Source organism: Ixodes scapularis, unplaced genomic scaffold, assembly GCF_016920785.2.
Source record: "Ixodes scapularis isolate PalLabHiFi unplaced genomic scaffold, ASM1692078v2 PGA_scaffold4__175_contigs__length_147842914, whole genome shotgun sequence".
Lineage (NCBI taxonomy): Eukaryota > Metazoa > Arthropoda > Arachnida > Ixodida > Ixodidae > Ixodes > Ixodes scapularis.
In genome coordinates this window covers 17,259,573-17,279,638 of record NW_024609879.1, presented here as the reverse complement: position 1 = coordinate 17,279,638, position 20,066 = coordinate 17,259,573, and the positions used below count along the sequence as shown (strand labels likewise).

The following is a 20,066-nucleotide window of genomic DNA, read 5'->3' as shown; positions in this document are numbered from 1 at the left end:
CTGTCACCTTGCGAAAAGCGCGAAACACGGAGGCCGCACCGTCCTAAGCTTCCCGTTTTTTACCTGCTTTAGAGCAGTTTGTACCTGCTAGTAGATATGCCTACTGAAACTGAAACAGGGCAGTGCCAGAGAGAAAGAGACAAAGTTGGGAAAGCTTGCTCGCTCTCCAATTTCTCAACTCTCAAGTAATTGTACCATAATAAATGCACCAACGCGTCTTCCAAAATAAAGAAAGAGCACTACGTTCACAACATAAAAAATGGCCTCAGTACATGCATCTGTGGGCAGGTAGGAAACCTTGCCCTACTTTATTCACGCCGCATGATTGGCGCAACAAACTCGTTGCAGGACCGAATCATCTACTCGAGCGGTGTGCGTCGCTATGCAAACGCAGTCCAACACGAAGCATAAAAAACGGCAGATTTAAGACAACAATCCGGAGTCCATTATTCGATTAAAACAACGTAATTTTGTTGAAAACGCCCGCTGCTTCTTACTCACGGTATGTGTCGGGATACTTCCACAGTTTGAAACGGAACGAAGGAAGATTTACTTTTAAAAACGCTCGCTGCGTCCTCCCGGATCAGCTGGACCGGATCAGCTGACGACGACGGGACTGTACCCGTTGAACCTCCACCACGCAACAAACAATTTGCGCTCCGTGTTAAAAGTGTGGTTCAAACAGACCCGGAATACAAAGCACCGCTCCACACACGACGAATGTTTCAGCTCTTTTTCGCATCGCCGGGTTGCACCAAACAGAACGAGATCGCCGAAGTCAACGCCGCGCTGTCGTGAACCTTAGCTTGTGGTTGCGAACTCGTGGACCCTGTGACTCCCTTCGCTTTCAAAGCACACACGACGATTACGAATGCTACTTTCCGTCTTCCAGGAACATCACAGGGACACTTCTCCGGTCACGTCTTCACTATGTGCTCGCAAACTCCGATGCTCTATGCGAAGCTTCTCGCGTCCCGTCAAACCAAAACAGTAGCGGCGACATGCGTACTTCCCAGATTTTCTCCGGTCAAACAAAAACAACGAAAACCAACCGGCGCTTGCTACCAGCGTACATCGGCGTTGCGCTTGCGCCGTGGCCAGATCGCTTGCAGTTGAAGGTTGAAGCAAAAACGAAACCAGCTGCAGTGTAACGTGTTCACATCGAGGACACGCTTTTTATATCCATTTTAACTGTTTGGAACGAATAATTAGACTCATGACTTTATTTGTGGTGTGTAAGAAACTATTATCAAGACCCCTAAACTAAATACAAACATGGGCGACATGAGGGAAGCCGCATTGCCATCGACCAGAAAATGGCGGCGAGCACCGCGAGCACGGTATACCGTGCTCGCGGTGCTCGCCGCCATTTTCTGGTCGATGGCAATGCGGCTTCCCTCATGTCGCCCATGTTTGTATTTAGTTTAGGGGTCTTGATAATAGTTTCTTACACACCACAAATAAAGTCATGAGTCATGAGTCGAAACCCGCGCTTATAAGCGCGGGTTTCGCCAACGTCCTGCGACATGGCGCAATTGCTTTTGGTGCATATCTGTCTCCGAGACATGTTTCTTTCCGCGGCATTTGTCTCGACGGTCCTTTCTAAGTGTGTCCCCAAGCATTCCGGTGCTTCGATAGCCGGCAATGCCGCGGTCGTCGCCGGGGGCGATGCGTGTTATCGAGGTCGGCTACACGGTTATGCGTGTATGACCGAACCAAAACACGTTTTTTACAACCTCGCATGATTTCTGAACGAATTATCCGTTACTCATCGTGTAAATTTATGGTAATTTGTATAAATAGCGTGTTTTTCACCCCAAATATTCGCCAAATACACGGGACTTGCTAACAGTGTACGACGAAGCTGCTGGCTGAGGTCATTGTAGGTTTCTGCTCCTCACTGGCCGTTCCGTAGTGCAGCCGTCGGCGTCGAAAGGATCGAGACTGCCGCAGTCGGCTGGAAGGCGCAAGATGGAGCGGGCCGCCACTTCTGACACCATGTAGTGGAACACGACACGCAGGGTCCGAGAGCCGGTGACGAAGAAGAAGCAGCTCGCTCCCGGCGGTTTTATTTATAACCCACTTAACAAACACGTGGCGCCCTCTAGGGTAGTGGCGCTACTGTACAATATCTACAACAGTAAACGACTAATCAATAGCGATATTTTTCGCATAAACCTTTTTAAGTGTCTGGAAGAACAGATCACCCAAAACAAAATCAGATCCTAGACTTGTCACACTCATACTGTCGCTTATTTCGAGGCAAATTTTTTAAATGTTCTCCGATGCTCAGTAGTGTTGGTTTATATTCTATTACAGTCTTCAAAGAAATAAAGTGCGTTTTTTTTATGACAGGTGTTCCTAAACAACAATGTAACCCACTTTTTGCATTAATGCCTCGCGATAAGGAAAGACGGACATTCAAGACAAACAATCTTTCCTTATCGTAAATTAGGTACAAACACGCTTACCCATCTACATGCCTCGCGGCGATGCAGGTTTTTCTTTATGTAAAAATATAAGAAGTTATTAGAAACGTATTATTAGTAGTTATAACATCTTATATAACCTAGTATATATACTCTTACAAGCTTCTTGTTTGTTTCTATATGATCTTATTAGATAATAGGTTGGCCTCTCCTGGACAAAAAACAATTCTTGTATTTCTAAGATTGTTTACGAGGCTAATCACTGAAGGCGTAAGAAGCGCTGGGCGTTGGCTAGTTTTCTTTACGCGTCTGATTTGAGAGTAGCGCTCCGGCGTTATTATGAGCTGATGACGCAACCTAATGGGCCGTGGAACGATAATGACATGCTCAATTAGGACCCCCGACACCCAACGTTTCTCAAGCTGTCGGGGACTAAACGGCGAGCAAGTATTCTGAAGCGCGTATTTGGCAACTGGGAACGCAAATAGCGGCACACCGATCGAGTGGCAACATAGACAACACGTAGAGAAGGTGAAATTACGAGGCAGCCAAGCTCGGGTCGTCATTAGTCGAGGCCGGGAGGAAACAAAGGCCAATGGGCACATCTTAAGGGTAAACGAACGCACGGCGTGCGCAAAGAGCAGACGACCTTGCATGCCGTATTAAGACGCTAGGTACCCTCGCGGACGCCAAAAGAGACCCAAGAGGGCCTCTTTGGGCGTAAGCAGTAGCTTCAAGCTCTTTCATATCTCAATTTGACGAGTTGCTTCACGAATGAGACTCCAATCTTCGGATTCCACGCGTAGTTCACACCACAGTTCTTTTAAAAACTGGCAGGTAGACCAAATGAGCACAAAGCACTCTTTCACCTTATATTATCCGCGACAGCCATGAAACGCGTTTTCGAACTTCTTCCTCCTTTCCTCTAATCCTCAAGTCAAAACCGAAATGAGAAATCACGTGGTCGTGACGTGATTCAGGTGCACAAGCTTCCACCATTCTTTTTAAGCACACCTGTCATTCGCAAATGTTGATAAGTGCCGTCAAGGCACTGATTGGCCACGAAGGCGAAACCAAATGTTTGTAAACGGATTGATTGTTTGCGAATGCATGCGTCCGAGTAACGCAGTGCTCGTGTCCAATGCATGAGCTGGGGCCGGCTGACGTGCTTTTGGGCTTGAGGTACCGCGGAAGTGAACAGGAGGAGAGCTTTCGAAGGAAAGGAGATACATAATAGTACGCTATATTTTCAGATTTTCGTGGCGAAAAGCAAGCTTTTCACTTTGTACTATCTTTATTTTGGTCCACACTCAAAAAACATTGTGTAGCTTTTCCACCTCTTGTCACATATATGACACCCCAAAACCTCAGTTCGGCGTACACCGCACTGACGTTGAACCGAAGGAGCAAACATTCACGAACGGCTTCATATCCGAATCGTATAACTTACTAAAATAACTCATGCACTTATGACTCACTGTAAATAAGTAATCGGGTATTTTTTTTTTTTGCCCTATTGCAAAATTTTAGTGATTTTCTTTTCTAGTTTTTGATAAGTCCTTTAGGTGTTTAACATGTTATATCCCCTCGCCATCAAGCCTCTCGTAAAAGTTGGTGCTGTCAGTTCGACGCTATTGCGCTGTACGTGGAATCGAAGTTTCGGGGTGTTTTATATGTGACAGGGGGCAGAAACACGTGTCTGTTGTTTCGGTTTCTACGCAGGAATGGTGGCCGCTCTTGACCAGTCGGTGGGCGACGTCTTCCGCGCCCTGCAAAGGAAGGGCATCGTGGAAGACACGATCGTGCTGCTCACCTCGGACAGCGGCGGTGCAGCCGGGGGAGTGGAGCAGGGCGTGGGCTCCAACTGGCCGCTGCGGGGCACGAAGAAGACGCTGTGGGAAGGCGGCGTCCGCGCCGTGGGCCTCCTCTGGAGCGCCAAGCTGCCCAAGGGACGCGTGGCCTCCCAGCTCATCCACGTCACCGACTGGCTACCGACGCTATATTCGGCAGCCGGTGAGCCGAAAAAAGGATAGTGTGCCTAGATGTGAGAGTGGTTCCAACTGTTTGATTTGGGTCACGTTGTTTATGGCCGCGTTTACAATGCAAAGTGCGAGGAGGCGGCAAAAGCGTCGAGGGTCTCCATGCCTTCCAGCTCCCCTTAAATGACAAGTTCGTTGTGCTGAACTTTAAACTTCACCTAAGAAGGCGAACACGGAGCACGGATTGAACACGAGTCCAGCATTAGAGTTCGCCTGGAATCCCCGTTCTATCAGTGAGAGCACTAGCCTCAGCGGAACGTTGACGCTGCACTCGTGTCTAAGTTTTATCCCGCGTTTGCCCCTTTAGGTTATGTTGGAAACTCAGCCAATCGCGGCCTGGTTATCATACACGTGTTGCCTCTCCGCCCGTAGCCTTTTCGCCCGAGGAGACAACGTACCCATGAGCATTTGTAACCGATGTGTCCAGGGGTCCACCATTCAATTTGCGTGCGCTCGTCCAGGTTTGACTTGCCCCATCTCTTAAATCTAGACCCTCAAAGAGAAATTCTCTGCACGACAAGGAAGTGGCTACAACGCAAACTATGCGCCTAGAGAGATGCGGATACAAGAGAGCGTGGGGACATCAGAACGTGGAACTGTGGATGGCATGATTAGTGGGTAGACCTAAAGCTTTGTCCGCACGTTTCCTCGTCGAAAGCATTATAACGCGGAACGCCGGCGTCCGGCGTTTGGGTTGAGTGGAGTGGAGGCAAAAGCAGTTAGTCTTAGTTCTACCCACTAATCATTCGAGCCATAGCTGTGGATTCTTAAGTCCCCACTCGCGCTTGCATATTCACCTCAATCAGTTTTACGGTGCATAGCTGCCTTTGTCTTCACTGCACTCGTCGAAGGTGTTTGCGTATGCAAAAGCCAAACACCTGGTGCCGTTGGTTTGAAATTTAACGCGTTCGACAAGTGCAGTGGAGAAAAAAAAAAGCTTCTAGCTTTAGGCTCCACCCACTAATATAAGTCGAAAGAAAGACTCACCCTTCAGACGTCCCCCGCGCTATCGTCTTCTCCTCTCCCTAAAGGCTTATTCACACGATGCATCTTCTCAACGCGCCACAGTTTAGCGAAACCGAGATTTTGCGAAATCGGCCTGTTCACACGTAGAGCTTGACGCGCGAACCCTGTCACGTATTGGCTCACGAGAATTTCGCCAAACCTTGTCATCTGCAACGGGAATATCAAGCGTTTCGTATCAAAATGATATGAAGTACGCACAGTGTGAAAAGACAGTCTGCTTTATTATTGCAACTCAATAAACTTAATCAGATTCGGCTCATTGGGCTTACTAGTCCTGCCAAACCCGGGAAAGACCGCGAACGTCAAAAAACAGGCGAATGATCTCGAAGCATTTCGGACATTCTTGCATCGCTAAAAGGAAATTACCCCAGCCAACACGTTTATATGCGGTGCTTGCACTCGTCGCGATTGCTGATGAATATGCACCGCGCCACCAACCCGTACTGCTAAAGCGCAGTTCACACGCCTGCAACCGAGTAGGACCAAGACCCAACGGCGCACCGCTTCTCCGCTGGTCGCTCGCCATGTTTTTTTTGTTTTTTTTTCGGCTTTGGCTCGAATACGGAATCGGCCAAAAATCAGAGTCCTCCAAAAGCTCGCTCCTCCTCGAACGTCAGACGTCATAGCGAAGTCGAGCGGCCATTGGCAGCGTCCGCGTTTCTCCTCCGGGTGATTGCCAGGCGTCGGTGAGATTTCAGCGAAAATTTGCTCCAGAAGCGAGGAACACGCGCCACTTTTTTCGGAGGCGCGCCATTTTTTCGGACGCGTTCCGACGGGGAATCTGTTTCCTGAAACCTAGTTTCGCGACACAAGATTCGCCAACAAGATGTATCGTGTGAATAGACCTTAAGTTCCTCGGCGCACAGTTGGTGACAGGTGAAATCGCGAGACACATGCGTCACAAAGCTACCCTATCCGACGTACGAACCATCGTTGAAATGGCTGCTCCGACTCGCCGCACACGACAGTTTTTCGACGCATCATTCCGTCCAGCTCCGCCAAGTTCCTGGTATCCCTTACCTGGATGGATGGATAGATGCTAATGACTGTATTTATAGCGGGCAGTCTCTTAGCAGCAAGAAATACGTTTGAAATTTCTCCAAGTTTATTTAGAATTTATAAATAGTTTGGTCCGCAATACAAGCACATGATCAAATATACATTAAAATTATAGTATTCAAATGTTTGCGCCATGTACACTTAAAATATCTTGAAATGCAAACATTTAATCCTATAACACTAGAAACTCATTTCAAATGCACTCATGAGATTATCATCTAAAAACACACAAAAAATGAAAGCCGTTTACAATTCCCTGTAACGCCGGTTAGAGCACAGCTCTTGAGGAGGAAGATGGAAGCGTACTAAGGGATAGGTGACTCCTTGAGGTCACGTGACCTAAAAGAGCTCGCGTGACGTCAGGGGGGTCACGTGACCTCGGGGGTCGCGTGACTTCGGGGGGGTCACGTGAACTTGGGGGGTCACCTGTCCCCAAGGGGGTCACGTGACCTCAGGGGGGTCACATGGCCTCAGTGGGGTCACGTGGCCTCAGGGGGGTAACGTGATCTGAGTCGGGTCACGTGACCTGAGGGGGTCACGTGACCTCAAGGGGGTCACGTGACCTAGGGGGGTCATGTGACTTCAGGGGGTCACGTGGCCTGAGGGGGTCACGTGACATCAGGGGGTCACGTGACCTAAGGGGTCACGTGACCTCGGGGGTAACGTGACCTAGTTGGGTTAAGTGACTTCGGGGGGTCACGTGACCTCGCGGTTACGCCGACGGCGACGCCAACGCCGACTGCGACGCCGCTCAAGCCGGAAACGGGCCCCGAAGAGCTGCGCTCTAATACACCACCATTGCGATAAAAGTACGCGTCCCAAAGATACATTTCGAATTGGCTTGAAGTACGTTAAGCAGCATTAATAGCACTTGCGTATATTTAAATATCTTTGAAAATATATATGCTTGTGAAACTATAAACTAATTGCATGCAAAAAAAGTTTTGAAACCCAAGCAGTCGGCTCTCGCGGCACGATTGCTACGTCGTTGTTCTGCTTTACACTGTTCACATGTGCACTGACATTTTATACAGCTCTCTCGAGACTTCATGCGGGTTAAATAGTAGTTGCTCAAAATCTGAAATTACCTTTCTAGACACTAGAGTGCTAATTAATGACTCTAAAGTGGCCACCCAACTGTACCGAAAACCTACGGGTCGTCAGAAATACTTGCACTACGACAGCTGCCACCCACGGCACTGCAAAAATAGCATACCTTATAGTCAGGCTCATAGGTTTAAACGTATATGTTCAAACAACGACGATTTTAAAACAAGCACCGATCAATTCCGGCAAGTCCTGGAAGAACAGAAGTACCCGGAAACGATCATAGACGATGCGATCAATAAGGCACAGGTCCTTGATCGTGGCCTCTTGTTGAGTGAGCGGAGCCCTCAGACAGAGGAGCGTCGGGCGAACCTCGTACTAACTTTCAACAACAAGTCTCCGAATGTCGCACCCATATTAAGAAAACATTTTAACATTGTACAGCAAAGTGAACGCCTCGCAAGGATTATCCCTTCCGTTCCCCGAGTAGTCTACACACTTCTCACGCAATCTTAGGGACGCCATAGTTAGGTCTAAGACAACTTACACTGAAAGCACTGGCAGTCGTTCTTGTGGAAGAACAAATTGCGAGGTCTGTCAACACGTGACACCTAAAACCATGGAAGAGAGCACGAATTCCAATTTCACCTACATAATCCACGGAAACTTAAACTGCGGCACGAGTAATGTGATATACCTCCTGACATGTGGCACCTGCGCTAAGCAGTACGTGGGCCAAACCAGCACAGCTTTCCGGTTGAGGTTTAACAATCACAGGGCGCATGTAAATTCATTTCCCAAACTCCCCCTTTCAAAACACATGGCTTTACCCAAACACACGTTTGACAAACTGGACGTTACATTTTTTACAATCCAATTTCAAAAGCAACCGTGATCGCGAGCAGAGAGAATCGTATCTTAATTAAAATCTTAATTCCACCCGGGCCGGTATTAATGAAGATCCAGGTATAATGTCATCTGTGGATGCAATCTACTTTGATCGCCCTTTAGCGGAGTGACTGTAGCTAATTCAATCCCATTAGTTCGACCCTTGAATTTTTCCGTGCCCGTTTTTGCGCTTGTCCGTGTTACTCGCTTGTGATTGTCCCTTGTGTCGCGCAAAAACCTCTAGACTGTATCATGAACCAACTAGGCCAACAATTTTTAATTTCCGTGTACCTTTCTGTTTAACCTGTCGATGAGTCAACGGGTCATGACCTTCAACAGGCATCTTCCACCTGTTGCTCATTGTTGAATGTTCTGGGACTGTGGTCAGCACTGTTATATTTAAGTTTTTTTTTTTTTTTTTCTTTTTGTTTCAGGGGATTTTTTTATGTGCTTTGGCCGAGCGTTTGCTTGATTTACTGTGTGCGCTTTTTTCAGTCATTTTTATTTAATGCAGGGGATCTGTCTACGCGCGTTGGCGTTGATTTACTGTGTGCGCTTATTTCACTTTTGGTCACGAAATCTGACGCGGCCTTTGGTTGGCTCCGATGGCTGGCGTCGTCTGCTGCGGCCGGGCGTGGAGTGGGAGGGAGTACAGCAGCGTTTTTTACTTGGAATTTTACTTGGGCATTTTTACACGTGGTCTGACAGGCGACGCGACCCGGTGGAAACCGAAAACAACTCTGTAACCGATTCTGGCTACCAGTCTTGAAGAAGGCCTGTCTCAAGACGAAACGTCGACTCACTAAATGCTTTAACACTCCAACAACGTTTCGAAGTGCGATTTCATTACCATACATATACCGTTGCATTTGTTTTGTTGCGCACATACTTTCGAAAAAAATAGCTAGTTGATTGATTTTACTTTTAAATGATGTAGAATGCTTTTTCCATGGCCTCCAAAAAGTATGTGCATCATGAAATGCATAAACAACGAAAAATACGAAGAGTTTAGTTTCAAGCAGTGCCTAAAATGGCGCCTATCGAACTCAACAGTCCGCTCAGTTAGGGCCAACAGGGACGCCGGTGAAAGACTCTCCTCAGTCAGTGGGGTTGAAAGAGGTTGTCTTATCCCTGAACATGAATGCTTTTTTAGAAAGATGTACACGTAGTATAGTGTCCGCCATGTTGCTGCCGGTATATCGATACGCTTGCTCACCAGTTGCATGCAGTGCTGCAGTGCAGTCAAAGCCTCCGGCGGCAAAGAGAGGAAAGGCGCTTTTGTGTCATTTTTTAGTGACGGGCTAATCTCCGAAAGGGTCAAAAGCGACTTCGGGTTACCCGAGAAGGAGTCCGGGTAAGGGTGATTTCCTCCTTCACCTCCTCTCCCAATGCTTGAGTACCGGTCTCGCCCCTGCACCTTTAGTAGCGATGCGTTCAACTAGTGAAATGGAGTATGGATCGCCTGACTATCCAGGAGATAGAACAATCGCGCCAATAAAGTTTAACTTCTGTAGTGGTGGCGTCAAACACAAAGTACTTCTTTTTACATCGATGGCTGCCATTGGCGAGGTTTCACACAGAGTCCGGTGTGTTTATGATGTGCGGTGTGGCCCTCGAAATTTATAGGGAAATCACAGTGTTATGTCGCACTGTAAGGCCATCCGACTTGATTCCTTACTAAATTTAAGTTGTACATTTTTTGGCTGTACAGCGGGAATCAGTGACGTAACATAACGTCCCGCGGTGTGACGCCACCTCATACCGTTACGTCGCGTGAAGAGACGGTACCACAAAACGTTACGTCACGTGAACCTTGTCCACACCACAGCTAGGCCCAATATACTGACGTCTTATAAGCTAAATTTATCGGTAAAATGTTTCCGCTATATTCTGCGGGAAACTTGTGGCATGACGTGACTCTAGGATGGCACAGTTACGTGACATTGTCATGTGTCACGTGGCGTGGTTGTAACATGTGATGCTAAGTATACTATGCCACGTGACGTCACAATATTCCACTAAATTGAGCAGACAAATTGCGACGTCACCTGACAATGTAATTTTCGTAAAATGACCAAATTTTAAAGAGTGGTGGACAATGCTTGTGCTTATACGCTCTGCAGCAGAGCGTGCAACACTTTGGTTGGCGTCTCAGTTTATTTGCAGCCACCTGCAAAGAACCGCCGATTTCTTTTCTTTTTTTCCGACGCAGCCCTTATTTTACGTTACCAAACGCTGACTCACGTTCAATCTGTCTCACCAGCATTCTGAAACAGCTCACCTCCGCATGTTTCTTTATGAAGCGCAGGCGGTGACATAACCGACCTCGGTTCAATTGACGGCAAAGACCTGTGGACAGTTCTCGTGGATGACCGGCCATCACCGCGGACCGAACTCCTCTACAACATCGACTACCGCTGGAAGCTGGCCGCCATTCGCGTGGGGCCTTACAAGTTGGTTCTCGGGGCGTCTTCATCCGACCAATTTGACGACTGGTACGAACCCATCGAGTCGGACGCCACCAATCCCTACTTGGAGTCGGCCGCGCTCAGGAAGGCCCTGTTTACCGACTGCGCCGTCCACAAGGCCCTCTGGGCCATTGGAAGGTCCGCAAAGGTGGGCTGGGCAGACGACGTGCTCCAGGTCGAGTGTGGCACGAAGCCCAACAACGCCAACGCTACTTGTCGGCCGAGATTAAAACCTTGCCTTTTTAACGTCGAGCAAGATCCCTGTGAATACAGGAATGTCGCCTCCACAGAAAGAAAGGTAACCATTGAGTTTCTTTCTTTTTAAGGCGTTCGACGTTTAAATGCAGATATTGTTCATAAGAAGAGCTCTTTGGCTTTTGTGTCCGTACTCGCATGTAGCCTTGAACAAAACGTGACGTCATGACGGCGTATTACCTGATGTCACGCGGCGTGACCTTCGTGCAGACATGACGTCAATGTCAAGTGACGTCATGGTGCGCCGTGATTGGCATCAAGATATCAAGCGATGGGTTCACCTGGCATCACTTTGTCACGTGCTATTACGTCACGTGATGTCAGGTAAGGTCACGTGACATCGGGACATCGAATCACACTGCGCCGTCATGTTGTCACGTGACGTGACCTCACATCATCCAGAAGGACCTTAACGTCTGGTGACTCAAGAACGTTGAAGGGCAACTATAAGTGATATACATGTAGTGCGCTGTTTTGGATAAAACAAAGGCACGTGCAGCTTTTTGTGACTGATCTCACTTGAATTATTTGAAAATAATAAAAATTTACTGGGTCTGTGGCAAGACGTAAGCTGTAAAGAGTGATCGCTAGGCTTACCTCCACTTGGCAACCGTGGAAAACTTTTTAAAAAAAGTTATAAATAGAAAGGAAGGAAACGTCTAGAATAAACCCCAATCGTATGAAAACTTTTCAGAGATCCCTTTTTTTTTAATTAAGTATTTTGTTTCCAAGCTGAAAATAATTTTTAAAGAACTCTACAGAAAGTGTCAAAGTTAGCCCGAACGCGGAATCGGCCCTTGATTGCATTGCGTGACCATGAACATTTGTGAACATAACTCTTATTGCCGCCTGCTAATATGCTTTCGTACGTCCCAACAATATATGGCATCAAAACCTCTATGGCATTCTTCAAAACTTATTTGATGAATGTTTCAAACCGGTACCATGACGGTGAAGCGAACTAACTCATGCTTTGTGTGTGTGCTACCTATTTCACCAAAAAGTAGACTGAAAAATAAAACATAAAAGCTAAATTAAGTCTTAACTTTTAAAAATAGGATCTGGTGTTCATTAGAGATCCGTACTAACATTCGATACTGTTATCAAGTAATATTCTCGTTTTAGGGCAACGTGGAACTGTCATAGTAAACTGTGAGTAGCAATTTGTCGGCTTTCGACAGAGATTCACTGTGAGCAGTGTTGTATTCTTAGTTTGTGTTTTGACTTCCAAAAAACTAGTCTCTGCTTCCTACAAATCCCATTTGACTCGAATGAAAGGATACCAAGAGTAAAAACGTGTTAGATCTTGGGCTATCATTTATCTGCCTATTCCCAGGCACTAAATGTATTATCTAATTACCGTTCAGTCGGAGCTGACAGGTTGTCAAAAGGGAAATCCCAGATTTCTCTGGTCAATGTTAGTGTAAATTGGAGCTCTTTACTTGTCAATTGCGGTTTCGCTAGCTTAAAATATGTATATCCAACTTCAATGTCAGATTGTTGAAATATAGGAAGTCCTCGCATTTGATGGGCTTGTTCGCTTTAGTACGTTCCGCTGCGCCGTTTCTACCCGGGATACTGGTGTATAGCCCCGATGCGTTCATCGTCACGAGGCAAGCATCTTTGGATAAAAACGATCAAAATTGCCGCCCACTTGATGTAGGTTCATTTTAATGGTCAGACATGCGGCTGGGTTTAAATATAAAAATATAGAGAGGGAGAGAGAGAGAGAGAGAAAACATATTTAATGACCCTTATTTGGGGGTATCAAGGGAGCATCCAGGAGGAGGTCAGTAAAAGAGCGGTGAGGAAAAGGGGATCAAAGAGGGCTGGCAGCATCATCTAATGCTTTCAGGTCAACTTCGATTGTGGCCATGTAATGAGGAATGGCATTAAAGATGGCGGGAGCGTATTGATCATTCGTTGGAAACAGCCACAGTTGCGAAGTCGTGGGTCAGAACCTGGGGGGGGGGGGGGGGGGGGAGGGGGAGGGGAGTGTGGAAAATGTAGAGCGGATGGATGACTGTGCATGGAGGCAGAGCTGTAGATAGAGAAAGTTTGGTCAGTGGGAGAAACGGGCAGAGCCAGCGCGTGCACCAGACGCCGAAAGAGGGCTTGATGTGCTCTCTTGGCCAACCAGAAATCGAAAATAATTCCCTAGCGATGGTAGCGAGAAACACTTTTAATAAGAGCCTAAAAGTTAACTGCAGTAACTCTTCGTGGTTGAAAATATGTTCCACGTGATGTTTCGATACGATCATGTTAAAAGTTGGAAGAAACAAATGTGCCGCTCGAACTCTGTTTTGCTTGGACGGCAGATGACTGACCATCGGCGCCTCGGGGTGCGGATCACGTGCCGTGATCGAATCATGACGTGCAATACATTTCCGGACACCGAGAGTTACTTCCACGCATTTTTTTTTTCCTCTCGACCACTGCCAGGGTATTATCCGCGGCTTCTTTTTGGTCCCATAGGAAATTTGTGAACGCGCCCTAGAACACGCCCAGCCCGCTTTTGGACAATGGCGCCTCCCCCATTTGCCTCCTATACTTCCCAATGAATGTCCAAACTATCTCTATATACGACTCTGCATGGAGGCAGTGCCAGTATTGTTGTTGGGGTGACCAGGAAAAAACATTTGCTGTCTCCTGAGCCCCTCGGAAGAGATGCATATGGTGTGCGGAGGGTTGGGTGTAAGTCTCCTGTCGACGTAGGCTGGCGGTCTGTTGCTGGGAGAGCGTGAGGGGGGGGGGGGGGGGGGGGGAGGTGATTAAGGGGCCTCTAGTTTCGCGGAGTTCTCAGGAGTATATTGGCGCTTTGTCGATGGTTTTCGGTACGTTGTAGTTGGTGCTCATCGGATTAAGGCTGGTCAAACACAGGTCCCAGAATGGATGTGACTCGGGGAAGAAAATGTAGTTATTTGTTGCCTGGCATCAGAGCGTGGTCAAAAAGTCCAGTGCATATAGAAGTGAGGGGTAAGAGTGGTTCTGAGAGTGGCGCGGAGCTCGCGCGACATGTGATTTGGAAGATGACTGTATTGAAAGGCACTGATTGTCTTTTGGGAGTCACTCAGAATTGCAGTGGAGGTGTGTCCTCGTCGGAGTTGGCGATGGGCGTGGTAATGTCAAAGCAGACCGCCTGTGTTTCCAGATATTCTGCTGAGAAGACATGATTGTACGTTTTAGTGAGCGAAGCGATGGTCTGGGGGCAGTGAGACGCAGTGGGGCCGTGTTTGTTGTTGCGATCGTAGCTGGCTTCCGTAGTTGTTGGCCGAAAGAGCGTTGATTTCTTTGGGTTATGAGTTTGGCTCTCTGCTGGCGGTGTGTGGCATTTCTGTCGGAATTCATGTGATTTGGTATGGGGAGGATGGTGATTTGGGGGATAGTGTACCTAGAAGGAGAAAACAAACAAGAGGGCAGGGGAAGAGACTTAAAAACGGGGGGGGGGGGGGGGGGGGGAACAAGGCCTAAAACTCAGCTAAAATTCTTCCTTTGCTCATGCGCCTTATAGTATCTCCTCTTTTAAATCTCATTTACGCAAACGCTAGTGCACTTTGCTTTCTGCTGCATTGTATGACTCGTAAGGAAGAAGTGCTTGGAACAAAAACTATTGGCCATGGAATATTCTACTCGGACGGAAGTCGGTGGGAAGCTAAGTTGACGGATCATGATGGGATTAGTTTTTCATTTAGTGTTCTGAGTTTTAGAGGAAGTCCCCAAGGTGAAGGAGATTTACGTAGGAATGAATTGGCTTTCACCTATAATGAGGCTTAACACGCGTCTTCTAAGCTACTTCCAGCCACCAATCGTCTAGGGGACGAAAGCTGCGCTCCGTTTCAGTTGGAAGCATTTTTATCCTTAGTTAAATCTTCTTGTCACCCTTGGGGAATTCTCTAAAGCTTATTATATTGTTGCGATGACTGGGAATCAGAGAAGATACCTTCTTAATTGCGGGGTTTAATTCAATCTGGTCAAAGCAGGCTCGTCAACGCTGACGCCGCCACCGCACCTGCGACAGCCATTCTTCATCTTTTTGGTGGCATTAGCCTGGGGAAATGTGTACGTCATCTCGACCAAAGGCTTTGGGTGTTTAATGGGAATTACCGATGGCGCTATGGTGTGAAGGGTGGGCATCATGGCTTTACGCGAGTATCGTGGACAATGTCTGTAGTCGCTCAACGGCAGTCAAACACGAACTGGAGAAATTCCACTTTGTACGTGACATCGGAGATTCGGGAGACACTTTTGTATGGGCCCACACAGCGACGTTGCAGCTTGATTGCTCGTCCTTGGTGTCTGACTGGAACAGAAGTTAAAAGCAAATCTCCAGCAGAAAGGCGGCAGTGCGATGCGTGGCGTTGTAAGGTAGAGATTGGTGTTGCTGTGACGAGCGAGAACCCCTCCGATTAAGCTGGCGCGCTCCTTCTGTCCGACACAGCATTTCAGCGACAATGAGCAAAAGCTGGACGTCTTTGTGTAGGTGAAAGAAAAGTTCCGCTCGGGAATGATGGGGGCGAACGGTTATACAGACGAAAAAATCGGGAGTCGTCGTGGGTTTCATGAACTGCAGTATCGTGCACGTATATGACAAATGGCAGTATCGCGTCCCAGTGGCGTTGGCCGGCCATTATATACATAGACAGCATATCAGCAATGTTTTGAATACGTCTTCCTAGCATTTCGTTCGTTTTGAGGTGGTACACGGTCGCAGGTGTAGGCACAGTGCCGCAAACCATTGCCGACTAATCTCAGCCTTTCGTGGGCTATTATATAGAGTGGTGGCCAGTGTTAACATCCCTTTGTTCTACTGACTGATAGCTCTTAGCTCACATGGTGAAGCACTCCGCTAGTCTCTGAAAGCTCTCGGGATCGGGTCCCGGAGAATTCAAATTTTTCAGCGGCCACAAATCACCTAGAGAGTGCCAGCTACGCTCCGTTTTAGGTGGAAAACAATTTATTGTTACGTAAGTTTTTTTTTAAATTATTATAATTTCTTTGTGCCGTACGACTTAGTGTTGGCCTTAACTTGTCGATGATGTGTATTTCTTTTTTGTGTGAATATTAACAGCTTTATTCAAACTAGAGTGTCCCTTTTTGTTGAGCATGTTTTATGTGTTTTCTTTTACTTGTTTTTGCGTTGAGCTTATGTAAGGTGCGCCTGAAATCACCAGGAGTCTTTGGCGCATGAGTGTGCCTCAGCGCTTTAATGAAATTTACATCCTGTTCGCTGCCCTTAACTGGGGAGGGTAGAGGCATCAGTCAGGCAGAAATATATTTGCCTCCATTAGAGACATTAAAACATGTAATTTTTAAAGTAAGGACCATTGAGTTGTCCTGGTGCTTAAAGTCATTGTTGCCGGTCATCTAAAGCCTTTTCTTAAATCACAAAGAACTGTTTTCTATTCTTCAGAAGTACTGAAACAATCATTACGGCTGCCACCGAAAGAAAATTGGGATATGGAGGGCCCATAGTCTAAGTGCCGCTAATTCAATAAATCTGGTCTCTACCACTTACCCTGCATGGCCTCTAAAAATCCAAGTCAACTTAAAATGTCAATATTTACTTGCAGCTCCTGGCAAAGCTCTTCTACAGGCTCCAGGAGTTTCAGCTGACTAACAAGCCGCCACTGAACAGGCCGCCGTCGCCGGCCGCCAACCCTGCCCTGCACTGCAACGTATGGGTGCCCTTCATGGACAGCGAGGTCACTGGCTTGCGGAAGAAATAAAAATCAGCATTATTATATCTTACATTGGCGACGAGTCTTATTATTCACGTGCAATGTGATGAAGAGAATGACTAAAGCGTGAAACACATGTATGAGCAAAAGTGACGCCACGTTCCGTCGCCGGGCGGAGTAAACGTATAGAAACCGCCCCTACCGCTGTGACGTAACCGATCGTCGCCCTGTCCTAAAGAGTCACGCATATTTTAATAAATCCGAAACACTTAAGTGCTCGAAACCGAAACACGCGTTCGTAGACGCGGAGGAGAGAATTTCCGGAAGTCACGTGGCGATAGCTCCCTTCACACGTTTTTCTCTTTCCTCCGCGTTTCGGGCGTCCGAAACAGACGAAGACGACGAGGGCGTTGCGTGAACCGTTTGGCGTGCGATTGTTTTGTACTTACATTTCTTCCCCTCGCTTTTCTGCGCTTGAACAACGAGTGGCCGGTACCACGAACCACAGTTCCGAAGTAGCGGTTCCTCGTCCGAAGCAACGTGGGTCCGTCGTGGGCCGCCATCGCGTCGTCCAACCCGACTTTTTGTTACCTGCGCAAAACTTTTTCTTTTGAACAACCTACTTTCAGATTCTTGGAAGCCACAAAAAAGGAGTTCAAAATCTTTTCTGTTTTTAGTATTGAGTGTGCGCCTCAGATGACCCACTGCTTTGAATATAGTTGGTATGCATCCGTTTGAGCGGCACGTGACCATGGAAAAGAGAGAGAGCCCGCCTGGAAACCGGTCGATTCTCGACCGGCGATTTTCGGGTGGACATAATACGAGTTTCTAGCAGCAAATTGTGTTCTGGCCCTGGGTAGTGGCCTCTCATAGGTTATGTCCAAATAACAACATCGTCATTCATAGAGCCCTATCAGTGTCCCTTTCAAGGAAAAGTGCAAAAATATTGAGATGTTTTTCACTTTGCAACAGCTTACTTACACTGGTGGAACCCACTGATCTTTAATATAGGAGGCTGGATGGTGCCTAGCTGATCTCCGAGCCTGGTGCAAGTGGAGCCACCGGAAGTTCGATGCGTGTCCCGTAAGTGGGGCGTCTCCTGGGCTTCCTAGTTCATTCAGACGATGTCACTGGTCCATGCTTTCCTGCGTATTTGAGTGGGTTTTAATAGTCCCATTTTGACCTCAATCCTCAAAATACGGCATTCGAACGTACACTTAATCAACTAGAATCTCAAAATTGTCATATCGACTGGCTCCCCAGGTGGCCTCTTGGGTTTGCGTAGGGTATCACTGCGCAACATGCGGGCTCTCTTTACATGTGTGTGACAAAATTTCATTTTCAAATAAAGTCATAACCAAGAAAAAATCCAGCGCACGAGACCCTGTCTGAAACTGCACAAGCAAGGGTTGTAAAGCCTGTCAAGCGCTCACTTCCGGGAGGAGCCGCTTACTTCCGGTGGCTTGATACGTGTTTGCTCAATGCGCCATTCAGCCTGCTAGCAGAGATCAGTAGTGGGACCCAAGCATTTTCGCACGAAATATAATTGATCAAGATTTCTTTCTGATGCGGTGCAATTTCAAGAATAAAAGCGAGCGTTTTCTTTCAATTTCTTCGCAAAACTTGTTGACGTAGCCTGAAGTTACATTGTTGGTAAGTACCCCAGTGATGATATTTCAATGCGGCTTATAGATTCAAGTTGGATGAGCTGAGCTCATAGATTCAACCTGAGCATTGCGTGACCACGCGATTTTGTCTCACCATAATAGGGAGTTTTAGAAGAGGGTGCCCCTACCTCAGAGGCCCAAAGAAATAGGGGCTCATCACTGCGCATGCACCGAACCAAAACCATGTTATCTGTTAGCGTTCATCCCTAGCACAGAATTCGCGAGGCCCCGAATCGAAACAAACATTGCGGCGCCCTTAATCACTCGCTTCAGAGCAAAACCAGAATTGTCGCTGCAATATAAGCCGCGTTCGTCGGTAATGAACGGCGTAGCAAGCTTTCAGTTTGCCTTACCTCGCTTAACTCACGAAGTATGAGAAATGATCCTACCCTGTATGGTGTAGCAGGCTTTCAATTTGCCTGAACTCGCTTAAATCACAAAGTAAGATTAATGACCCTACCCTATTTGCCCAATCGCCCTCCGATTATTGGCCGTGCTTAAGCGTGATTGGACGCGGTAACTGTTGACATGACGGCGCCTCGGGAATCCTTGCGGCTTCCCATGCAAAAATGTTTTATAGGCGTCTATAGAGACGCTTATGAATAGCTATCACGCTATCACCGTCTATGCCTTTCTATAGCCGGCCATAGAGTCATTGGATAGGTTTCCAGAGTGCTGAAACTTCCAAGCGCCGCGCCATGGCGCTCATATCAATCCATGTCCGTGCCGCCGTTTTGGGGCCTTGCATAGTACACAGTACGAAAACTATACCCATGCATGGCGCGCCGTCGGCTCTGTTGACACTTTTTTCCGGTAAGTGTGTGACACTGAATAGCCGCATTAGATCATTTACGACATCATTGACATGCAGTTTAGCTTGACTATTGTAATTGTTTCTCCCTGGTTCACTTTAAAGGGAAGCTAACAAGGTTTTGAAAAAAAAAGTTAGTTGTGAACACTAGAGTATTTTTATCTCCTAAACCTGAATATTACGTTCGTTACCCCGAAGATGTAACAAAACGAGAGGAAACTTGAAAACCCTCGACCAGTCGTTACGTCATACGCAGATCTTTTGGCCGCAAAGAACGTGTCGCTCGTGTGGACAGCACGTGCAGATGCCAACTTGCCAGGTATATTTCCCTGCACTGACACCAGTCGTGACGTCTTTTTCTGACCTTTTTGAAAATAGCAAGAGGGCGCGCACCTAGCTTTGAAAGGCGCTGATGATGAGCGAGAGCTCAGATTCTGAAAACACTGTATATGACGTCACGTTCCGGGAGACAGGGGCTTTAACGGTACTTTAAAAATTCTTTTCGACGACCTCCGTGCAAAAATCTGAAAAATAATCTCGTTACTAGTAATCATGGAGGTCTAACGAAGACGATTTACATGTTTTTTTTTTTTTCTCAATTACAAAACCGCTTTATTTCCTCTTAAAGGCCCCAAGTTCAAAGTCATACCGCACTCGTCAAATATTTAATTTTGAGATTAGTCCCTTCTTCCTATCGAA

At 47.2% G+C, this 20,066-nt stretch overlaps 1 protein-coding gene across 1 annotated transcript in view; it reads left to right on the top strand.

Annotated features, from left to right (window-relative positions):
* The window catches only part of LOC8038473 (arylsulfatase B-like), a 41,622-nt gene extending 24,685 nt beyond the window's left edge, over window positions 1–16,937 (top strand). The window contains exons 7-9 of the mRNA XM_040221661.1: window positions 4,152–4,442; window positions 10,797–11,254; window positions 16,782–16,937. Of these exons, the coding sequence (XP_040077595.1) occupies window positions 4,152–4,442; window positions 10,797–11,254; window positions 16,782–16,937 (905 nt within the window). The remainder of the gene's footprint in view (window positions 1–4,151; window positions 4,443–10,796; window positions 11,255–16,781) is intronic.
* The last annotated feature ends 3,129 nt before the right edge of the window (window positions 16,938–20,066 follow it).